The sequence below is a fragment of the Limulus polyphemus genome, unplaced genomic scaffold (genome assembly GCF_000517525.1).
Source record: "Limulus polyphemus unplaced genomic scaffold, Limulus_polyphemus-2.1.2 Scaffold714, whole genome shotgun sequence".
Classification (NCBI taxonomy): domain Eukaryota; kingdom Metazoa; phylum Arthropoda; class Merostomata; order Xiphosura; family Limulidae; genus Limulus; species Limulus polyphemus.
The window spans coordinates 272,672-284,379 of record NW_013666324.1 but is presented as its reverse complement, the minus strand read 5'-3'; the positions used below and the strand labels follow the sequence as shown (position 1 = coordinate 284,379).

The window sequence follows — 11,708 nt, the reverse complement described above, 5'->3', positions numbered from 1 at the left end:
AATGTGTATATATATGTGTGTGTGTGTGTGTGTGTGTATGTATGTCTATAGCATACTTGTATCAAAATGATAATCTGCTCTTATCTGTATTAAAACATAAATTTTTCTGATATCTATGTGGCATATTATTCCTAACTGTGTGATTTCCTTATCCTAGTAAAAAGGTAAAGACAGGAATCTTGATGCTAAATATGGGAGGACCAAGTAGTCTTGATGAAGTAGGAGGTTTTTTAGAACGTCTCTTTTTAGATAAAGATATAATTTCACTTCCTGTTCAATGGTAAGCTTAAACTACATTGTGATAATGTAACATCTCCTAGACAATAATTATAAAAAAAACAAAAAACTTTGTACCAAAATCAAATCTTATAAGCATTAGAAATATTTGATTTAACTTTATGTACAGTCTTGTCAATAGTTGAAGTTAAAATGCCATTTTAAGTATGTGAAACTTTGAATAACTTGTACCCACTGCATAGGTTAAATGTTAATTTTTGAGTGCACTAATAATCAGGCAATACAATAAATGTATGACTTTATTATGTTATTTAGTCAGGTGTTTTTATGAACCAATTATGCATGAGCTTATCTAACCTTGTGGCAGATGTTTTGTAAGTTAAATAAAAAAATAGTAATATAACATCCTTGCATTAACTGTGCGTTTTTTGGATGTTTAAAAAAGTTCTCTTTGTTTTGTTTACAGATTTATTACATTGTCCATCTTTTAATTTTTCTGTTTGCTGTAGGAAGCTAGGTCCTGCAATAGCTAGACGTAGAACTCCGAAGATCCAAGAAAAATATCGGGAAATAGGTGGGGGATCACCAATAAAATTGTGGACTGAGAAACAAGGCAAACAAATGGTAGAACTGTTGGATAAAGTGTGTCCTGAAACAGGTGAAGTTGTTATAAACTTTTAACTTCATTGAAATGTGACTAATCGTTAAGATAAGTATTTAAAGCAGTCAGCCGAAACAAATATTGAGAAATAGGTAGAGGGCTGCTAATACAAAATATGGATTGAGAAGCAAGGTTAATGTGTGCAGAAATAGGTAAATTTTTAATACACTTTCTTGTTAGTAATCACTAAGACAACTATGTAAAATAGAAAATACTTTGTGATTATTGGATCTATATCATTACATAAAATAACTTAGCAATATCTTCTTTTAGGTGTAACATTTTGAAAAATGTAGATGTGTATCATTTATTAATTTACAATTCAGCAGAATGTCAAGTTTATTAATGCAAAAGCATAACTGGATAAAAATCTTAACTTATTGTTAATATTAGTCGTGTGTGTATTTTGGTTGCTTCATGGCTATCAGAATAAAAAACAGTTAAAGATGTGAAAATTGACCACGAAATCCAGAGAATGCATGACTTTAGAATGATATTTTACACAGGTGTTATTTAGTCACCTTTACGTTAGCTTATATAACCTTGTGGATGTTATGAAATAAGATCTTTCTTGGATTTCTGCCAGAAATGACAGCTGCTTTCCAAACATTGTGAACTTGTAGGATTAGGCAGATTGACTGGCAAAACCTTTCAAAATTGTTAGCTTGGTTTTGTTATATTGTATCCATCTTAACATTTTGTATCTGTATTTATAAAAAAATGGACTGTATTAAAATAATATACATTTTTATGGGTTTGGTTTTCATCTAACATGAACATTCAGTAACATAAAATTCACAATTATTATTAAGTATCTTAACATTAGAGCTGCCATCCATAGGTTTCATACCTGAAGAACCATCAGAAACTACGAGATACACTCAGTAGAACACATACCTCTGCCACTCAGAATTAATCATATTTGGCTCTCAAAAAATATTAAAATGTGTCTTTATGTCCATTGTTATGAATGAATGTGGACTATTTTTGTTAGGGCAATGAGGAATAATATTCTACACATGTCCACAGAGTTTCATCAAAATCAGATCATTTTTGACTGCATTCTATAACAAAAATAGTGTGAAAATCTGTCCCCATGTTAACAGATAGGAATTTTTTGGATTTTCCTGACCTTGCTATGACCTTGACCCTCCAAAAACTAATCACTTCTTTGTTGGGTCATAGTCCAAATGTATATCAACTTTCACCCAAATCCATTCAGCCCTTTTCGAGAAATCTTGCTGACAAACACACACACACACACACACACACACACACACACACACACACACACACAGGGGTTAAAATGAAACTTCCCTCCACCTTTGGTGGCAGAGATAAATATAAGGAATGGCCAGTCACCTTATATTAATATATTTGAGACCATACAGAACAATATTAAAAACAATACTGAGTCAATTCCATCTGTAAGTGTAAATCGTAATAAACTTTAAAATAAGTACAGTATAACAGTTGTTTTTATATCAAGTTTCAAAGGAGCATCATGAAAAGAGTTCCCACACTTTCTGGGAGATTTGAAAAACTTTTCTAGATCTAAAAATGCTGAAATTTGTAAGTTTTTCTATTCCAAAAATATCCTGTGAAATTTCTAGTTATTAATAGTATTTTTCTTGCCCCGTCTGCACTAAACAGTTATTTTGTTAAGTCAACAGTTTTCGAATATAAACAGACTGGGAAAGGTATATTGCTATTAATAAACTAAATCTAGTACTTTAAATGTGGAAAGCCTGAATAGAAGGGTATAATTTCATTATTAGTCTCACTTATTGAGATTACTAAAAAGGGTTTGTTGAATGTGATTAGGACTTAGCTAAAGTATGGAGAATGGTGTATTTATTTTACATATTGACACCTCTGTAGTGTCCTTGTAGTTTTAAAACAGCAGCTTCTTGTCGTGGCAAAAAACCCTTTCTTGCAGTCCCAGTGACTACTTTGAGAGATTATGAGACTGTGATCATACACTCTTACATGCATATCGCAATCCTGTTCCATTATATAAAGAGACAAGGGTTAGAGAACTGCACACACATTCATATAATTACGATGTAACAAACCTTTTATTTTACCCTGAGAATGACTAAAATGTTAATATCAGAATTCTTAACAGAGTATTTATTAGAACTTTTTAAAAGTTAAGCAGAATATGCTCACATTATTAAAATGCCAAATGTTGATTTTCTCAAATCACAGTTAACTTCTAACTCGGTAATATAACCATGACAAAATGAGTTTCGAAAAAAAACGAGAATAAGAAACCCTAACTTGATAAATTATCATAAAATCTACTTAATAATACAACATTTTCAAACTCTTTGATTAATTATAATTCACAACATGTATGAGCTCCGAGTTTTAAGCAATATTCAATCTAAAATTCCACGTTCTTAAGCATGTGGCTTACCAGTCTTCAGCCCTTTTTAATTTGCTACCAAACCATGAGATTACAATTCAGTGTGGGATGGTTATTGGCTATGATTAGCTTATTTACATAGTGTGACAAGACTGACTTACATGTGACCATAGTTTTTGTGACAAAAGTTTCAGTATCACCAATTGCCAGTCATTTTGTCTTACTAAAGAATAATGTTACAATTAATGCTAATGTATGGGAGCTTGCATAAACAAACTCAAGAGACAACTTATTAAACAACAGAGAAAAATTTATGTAAAATAAATTTATTATTATAATACTTAGTTTTTGTCTGTTCTGAAATTACATGCACATCTTACTATGCACATGTGTGTGTGTGTGTGTACTTCATTTCAATGGATGTAAACAAAATGTGCATGTAAATGTACTTTAGTAAACAGTTGTACAACAACATATTAAAAGCTTAAGTTTTTAAAAAGGTCTAATGTTACGTCATGGGATAACATTACAAGTTTATTTATTGATAGTATTAAATAAGCTTATGTTTAGCCCTAAATAAGATAAAGCAAAAATTGTACACAACTTACGGTATTAATTTGTCTCTTTATCGAATATAGGCCATAAAGGTTTAAATAATGTTAGGCCTAAAACAAGCGGACTTACAGAATTTGGTGTCTGCAATTAGAATCCTTTAGTATTATTCTACCAATCCCATATTTAAAGAAGTACTTTTGCAATAAAGATACTAATTTGACCACAAATGTTTTGTGGATCTCTGTTAGTAAACATTATAATAATGATTAGCACATGAAAAGTATGGTTTTATATACCTTTACCTATTCAATTTTCAAAGGGACATGTCCCAATGTGTTAGTGTTCATAATGCATTTAAGTTGTTAACATGTTGTATATACATATAGATAATTATGTTTGATCTTGTTTCTCTTAGCTCCTCACCAATACTATATTGGCTTCAGATATGCCTCTCCATTAACTGAAGATGTGTTAGAACAAATGGAAAGGTTTGGAGTGTTTGTTAGTTAGTGATGAATAAGCTGGTTATAAAGTAGGGATGTATATAAATATATTGATTGTTCAACTTTTAAAAGGCACGTTTTTCTTTGTTTAGTTATTATCTAATTTTTTTTTTTTCATTTGACTTTTTTTGCTGTAAATAAAATTATTTTAAGGAATGTATGCTTGAGTTTCAAAATGCTTTTCTTGAGTATGGTTAATGTGAGGTTTGTTGGAATCCTAGTGGCTGTAATGTTACAAATGTGTATGACAAGATAATAGATTTCAGTCTTTTCATATGCTAAGTTTAGGCAGTACTATTTCGATTGAACTTTAGTTATTTTCAGGATAAAGAGGTGAGCCTTTGTCACTCATTTATATGACACTGGATCACACAGCTACAGAGACGTAAGAAATGGTTAATGTATAAAACATTGTTATATATTTTTGTCTTTCAAAGAAGAATTTTGAGTTTTCTTTCCTTTTCCTAAGTATAAACATTAAACTTCTCTTTGCAGGTCTGTTGAAAAGTAGCAAGTTGTAAGCAAAACCTATCAGTATTTTTTACAACTTGAAGATATATTATATTTCTCTGTAAGAAATACTTTCTCAGCAGTATTATAATTTTTTCACTTATAAGACATGAGTGTTAGGCCTATTACATTTTTAAACCCCAAATTCTTTATATAGTCTCTTAGGAATTTTCAAGTATTAGAAGAGTATGTAGTAATAATATTCCAACCACACTATGTTTGTCATATCTTCTAATTCTTGAAAATATGTAAGGGGCCAGATAAAGAATGTAGTATTTAAAAATGTAATAGGCCTAATACTATTGTCGTATAACTAATATAATTGTAATCATTCTTCACCGGCTTGTAAAAGGTGTTCACAGCATAACAAGTATTATAATTTTGCACTAAGAACTAAAAAGAATTAATAACAATGATTGTTTCATTGTTTCAGAGATGGAGTGCAAAGAGCTGTTGCTTTTTCTCAGTATCCACAATACAGCTGTAGTACCAGTGGTAGTAGTTTCAATGCCATTTATAGACATTATGCTAAACGAGGAGAACCAACTAGAATGAAATGGTCTTTTCTGGACAGGTGGCCTACTCATCCTGGTTTAATTCAGGTTTGGACTTATAATTACAGTATTGTGAAACTTGTATATCTTTTCAAAGATAGCGTATTACGTGATATGAAAAATATTCTTATGTTATAGCTTATGATGGCTAAAAAATCATGTAGATTTCGTTCAATTCATGCTCTAATTATGGTTATGGAGATACTGGTATAAAAAAATCTGTTTTAGAAACTAAGAGTTATCATTTTTGTGTCACTTTAAAGTTGTTTAAAAAACTGTACCTACATCAATGAATATCTACTTACACCAGTTGCTTAAAGCATTTAATCAGTAATTTCATTTTAAATAAATACTGTCTTTATTTAATAAGTTAAATCTAATGTAGAAAAAAGTATGTTTTAATAAAGTAACATGATCAAACTTTTCCATAATAGATGTACTTTCCCATAATTTGATTTTTCCTTTATATTGATGAACAAAATCTGATTAATTTTTAGGAGCATCTGGTAGTCAACTCATTTTTGTAGATAAATTTACTCTTTGTTTTCAGTATTTCTTTGTAACAAGAGCATTGTAATAAGTGATGTGAGGTGACTTTAGGGTCAATTTAGAAAATATATATTGTGCAATATTACTTTATGAGCAGTTCAAAGATATTTTGTCATTATCTAGCAATTGGAAAGATCTGGAAACCATCAACATACTTTGTGAAACAGTTGTAACACATGTGCTTTGACCAACCCATACACATAGGGTTATAATGATTTATTTGTGTTCAAAACAAAAATATAAAAGTGTAGAAAGAGAAGAAAAACTGGACATCTTACACACGGGCATATATATATACATTTCTTTTCATGTTGCTGTGATTTAGGTTTAGCTGAATATGTATTATGTTTGAAGTATTGATTAAGTTATCTAATTTTTCTTATGTATTGTTTTAAATAATTTCTTATATGTATAAGAATGTACATATGTTTTCCAATAACATGACACTAAGTTAACAATAAAGTTTTTTTTAGTATTTTCTCCTAATTTTTATTGTTTTTTCAAGTTAGCAAAGTGATTAAAGGACTAGCATTGTGGTTTGTCAGTTTTTTATTAATAATGAGCAGGTTAATTAATAATATACTGTGTTAAAATTAATATATAATATTGTGTTAAAATTCTGATCCAAGTTCTGATGTGTTGCGACATAAATATAATTGATGAAAAATTACACTTTGCCAACATAATCCAGTTCACACTTTAAACAATTGTTGTCAAGCAGTTTGTTGGTATAAATAAATAGCATCTCAAACACTATTGTGTTTGTCCTATCGCAGCCAGTTTGAAGAGCCCTAGAGTATTGGTGGAAAGGCTTCATTGGCAGTAGATATAGCAGGTGTAGTGTGGTTGATATATTATTATACACTATTCACTCAGAAGTTCTTATTATTAAATCATGAAGAGGAGATCTTGACATAAAATATTTTCTTCAACTTGTGTGACCTAATTTTTTTAGGCTTTTGCAGAGATGATAAAAGATGAAATAAAGAAGTTTCCTAGTGATGTCAGCGATGATATTGTGATTCTTTTCTCGGCACATTCTCTTCCTATGAAGGTGAGTCGTACTTAATTAAAGCATTGGTAACTAAAAATCACAATAGCAGATATAATCACATACAGTAACAATCTGAATAAACTATTTGATTGTTTTAAAGTAAAAACAAAGATTTCTTTCGTTTTTCAAATAGAAAACCTGTATATCGTCAAACATTTTCAACATTGTTTTTTTACAGATTTTAATAATAATAAATATCAGTGTTTATTTTCAAGTGAAATATTTTTTTTCTAAAGTGCAGAAATAAAATGACTTGAAGTACGTATGAACGCAGCAGTAGAAGTGTGATATTTTGTATTACATTTGTTAACAATCAATTTCTTTTTTTATTGGGGGACATTAGGTAGTCAACCGTGGTGATCCTTATCCGGCTGAGGTAGCTGCAACAGTTTCCAGAGTTATGGAATTATTAAGGTGGAGTCACCCTTACAGACTTGTGTGGCAGTCGAAGGTAACATAGGAGGTTTATTTTCCCTACTGTTCAAAGAAATTTAATGATTACCTTTAAAAACTGATAAGTTTAAGATTTTTTTTGTGGTTGTAATTAATAAGGATATACCAACCTATGAGTATTGGCTAGTTCTTAGAAAATGTCAGCCAATATTAAGGTGATAACTTTTCACCTGATTCTCATGACTTGTGAGTTCAATGGATGTGTGCAAAATGAACTTTTTGTATTCAAATTAATTAATTTTTTGCATAAAAAAACAGAACTTTGAAAGTGCTTACAAAATTATTGCAAGGAGACAAAGATAATTTTTCTTGAAAGTACAACACAGAATTTTTTAATGTTCTCCATGCCTTCTACTTATCTAGCATAGAAGGCAGAATCTCATAAATTAAGAATTTTGGATCGTGCATGACAAGTGTCTTTCCAATTCACTAGCCATGTTAAGCTATGGTATTATTGCTATATACAGATTGTTTTACAGATTGTCTTTGTTAATTAAAACTTTTAAAAATCTAAACCTGTAAAACAATTACAGCAAGCCTGGTTTTGAATTTTTTTGGAAATTCATTGCTTGAGCTGTAAGACAATTTAGATGAAATAATCACTTTGTTGCAAGGCCTGAAGGTGTTCCAGATCAGTATTTTTTATTCAGAAGCTGAAAGGAGAACTTATAAGTTTATAAGAATTTATCAAGCCAGCCTCTCTCTCTCTTCTTCGGTCTCTCTTGAGTTGCTAGTATGAGCCAAAATTATTTTTCAAATATCAATATCGTTATCATCCAAAAAAGTGATATTGGTATATTCCTAAAAATTAATAATGAAAATGATAATGACTTATTTCAGCAGGTAAGTTAACAGTACTTTAACAATTTAAAAAAAATATTGTTATTTACAAAAATTGAAGGTTTAAGAATAGTTGAGATTTGGTAATAATTAGTTTTTGTTACACTAAAATTTTTAATGAAGGCTTAACTTAATGTCAACATGATTAAAATACACACATTTTTTATAGGATTGTTTTATTGAAAAAAAAATTGACTTAATTTCAAATTATGACTTCTTTTATTCCAGTGTGAATGCAAGATAAAACTACTTTTTGAAAAGGTTAAAAGGCATTTTGATTCATTACAAACAAATACATAAAATGTAAAGCACGATAAGATACAAAATTACTGATATTGATTAACGCAAGAATCCTTGCAGTCTTTGTTTGTTTTATTGAAGTTTCCTACTAAGCTACAGAAGGGACTCTCTTTCACGTAGCCACCACTAATTTTGATCTAACAGACAAAGGAAAGGCAACTAGTCAATAGTACCCATTGCCAACTCAAGGGCTACTCTTGTTTGATGGACTAGTGGGATTCAACTGTCACTCTCATGGTGCACAGATGACCCAAAGTTTGGAGTGCATTTTTCCGTCAACAGATTCAAAGTCCGGCCATTCACTAAGGCCATGCCCAGCCCCCTCCTCAATGAAACTTGTATACATGTAATATTACCCCTAACTCCTTTTATTTGTATTAAGATGTAGTCCCGAAAACTTTTTTTGAATATGAATTACTGTTTTTCTTTTTTATTATTTGATTAGTAACTTAAAGGGTGGCTACCACTCAGTATAATTATTTCTATCATAAGGGATGAAAAAAGGCATTATTTTAATAAAAAGGGAAATTCAAATATTTAGATTAACTGGTGGGTTGTATTTACAATATTCAAGTTGATATAAAATAGTCTAAATGCCATTCCAAATCAGCTAATTTGCATTACCACGACTAGCACTAAGTAAGAGGTTAGAATAACAAGTGGATTAGTTCAGGATGATTGGTTGCACTATCAGGTCCTTAAAATGATTAAAAAGCAGTTTTGCAAAAACAATTTATGAAGTACAAGTAGTGATGTATTTTGGAACACAAGAGGCAAAAAAAATGCAAGTATCGGAATCAAAACTTGCTTAATTTTTAATAGTATGAAATTCTTGAACTTGTTTAATTTAATTGCTTATTTAAATCTCAAGTTAATTAGTACGAAGTCTTAGAATAGTAAGTGTTGTGCTAGCCTATTCCCTATGAGAGAGAGAGCTGAGGTTGGGCTGGACAAACAATTGAGGGATTGTACTCTATATCTTGTGGGTACACATATGAGCTTTAACAGTAAGCATTGTTTGTTGATTGTGTGCAGGGGCTACAGAAGACGTTAAGGAATAGTTTGGGGTAGCTTCAACCCCAACAAGCTTCTTTACCACATAATGTCAATATGGGGTATAACTTTAAGACTGTGCTCAAAGAAGCAATCAGTGAGTTTACCTATGAAGAGTGATTGAAGACTGTTTTCAAATTTAACCTGTTTCTCATAATAGCGTCTACCAGACTTCATGTAAAATTGTTTTGAGTAAGATCTTTTATGCCATTAAGTAGACAACCTTTATTTAAGATTATGATTGGAAATAGGGATAGATATAAACAAATTCCTAAATCAGGTTTTTTCCACCAACCTACCAGATTGACATGGATAAAAGATTTTTTTTTACAAGTTTTTATAGAGCTGTTCATCTGCATTTTTTTAAAAAGGATAAGAAATTAAATTATCTCAAAAAAAATATAAAAGTGTATTGATATAATTTTTCCATCTGTTGAATTTTGTAATAAAACTTATTAACAATTATTTTGATTTAATTTGTTTTAAGAAGTGAGTGAAAAAAAAAAGCCACTTGTATTGTTACTTTATTAGAATTTGTCTACAAAATGGAAGGTTAGCTTTTTTGACTTTGCTTATTAAACTGCTAAGTAAAGTTTGTTTCTATGCATCTCCCTCATTTTATTATAAGGTTGGGCCAATTCCATGGCTGGGACCACAGACTGATAAAGCTATGAGAGGGTTTGTTAACAATGGCCATAAGAACTTTCTTATGGTGCCAATTACTTTTGTGAATGAACATATAGAGACATTACACGAAATGGATATTGAGTATGGTCAGGAACTGGCAGAAGAGGTAAGATGCAAGAGTCATTTGTGCATTTCGTTTTATTATAAAGATTTATCAAACAGAAACAGATTAAAAGAGAGGATAGTTGCAGGATGATTTATTTTAAACAGTTCATAAAGTTCACGTTGTTGTAAGTTTTTTGGAAACATCCTTTTGTTTATCAACTTAGAAATGCAATAGATATACTTAATGTGTTTTATTTCATTTTACAAATTGTATTTTAAAAAATAATACTTTTTACTCTGTGTGAGAATATAGCTCAATAAATGTGTTATTATAGCTTTATATTTCAGTTTTTTTAAAGTTGCTAAACATGTTTTACCAACACCTTATGTTTCTCTCGCATGCTTCCTGTAACATAGCATAGCTCGTTTTGTCTGATAATGTATGAACTTCAGTCATTCGTTTATTTATCAATTTTCTTCTAATTACACAATGTTGAAGACCATTTCATGCTGTCTAGGACTGGTTAGATAAGAGATTTTAAATCACGAATTTGTTCAATGTTTGGTGGAAGAAAAGTTATGTTTATTTAATTTGTTTCTAGGGTGATGCTGTTTTGTACTTTATATTTTTAGTCTAATTAAAAACATTTAATGATATTATCCACTACCGGCACTTGTGTTTAAAATTTTTTGTTAAAAATTATAATAAATAAGTTTACTTTACATTCCAGGTTTAACAAGTCAATTATATAAAGTATTCAAAAAGTATCAGAATTTTTACCCTATCTTCAAACCAGTAAATAAGATAAAAGATATGATAGGGAATGCTAAAGACAGAATAGAATTAACAGATAAGACAGGTATATACAAGATAGAATGTGAATGTGGTAGTGTTTATATTGGTCAAACTAAAAGAAATTTAAAATATAGATTGCAGGAACACCAAAGTTACATAAGAAATAATAAAATAGAAATGTCAGCTTTCGCCGAACATGTAGAAACTACAGAACATACAATATTATGGGGAAAAAACTGTAGTTTTAGCTCAGCCTCGAAGTTTTAAATCATTAAATATTAGAGAAACATTAGAAATAATGAAATATAAAAAACAAAACCAAGTATTAAATAGAGAAGAAGGACCAGCAATTCAATATGTTGATATATGGCGAGATATATTATAATTATTATTATTATTAACGGAAATATGTAAATAACAATGAAGTAATGGGACAAGGGGGAAAGTAGAAAATAGTCTTGTAAGTTACACCTAAGGATGACGTAGATCACGTCGAAACGTGTACTTGTATAGATATTTTAAGTGGAAGCCGTACGGCTT

General features: G+C 30.1%; 1 protein-coding gene across 2 annotated transcripts in view; it reads left to right on the top strand.

Annotated features, from left to right (window-relative positions):
* The window catches only part of LOC106460127 (ferrochelatase, mitochondrial-like), a 16,185-nt gene that overhangs the window by 2,237 nt on the left and 2,240 nt on the right, over positions 1 to 11,708 (top strand). For both annotated transcript variants that reach the window (XM_013919809.1, XM_022386777.1), the window contains exons 3-9: positions 158 to 280; positions 747 to 895; positions 4,240 to 4,312; positions 5,271 to 5,439; positions 6,896 to 6,994; positions 7,338 to 7,445; positions 10,269 to 10,433. In XM_013919809.1, the coding sequence (XP_013775263.1) occupies positions 158 to 280; positions 747 to 895; positions 4,240 to 4,312; positions 5,271 to 5,439; positions 6,896 to 6,994; positions 7,338 to 7,445; positions 10,269 to 10,433 (886 nt within the window). The remainder of the gene's footprint in view (positions 1 to 157; positions 281 to 746; positions 896 to 4,239; positions 4,313 to 5,270; positions 5,440 to 6,895; positions 6,995 to 7,337; positions 7,446 to 10,268; positions 10,434 to 11,708) is intronic.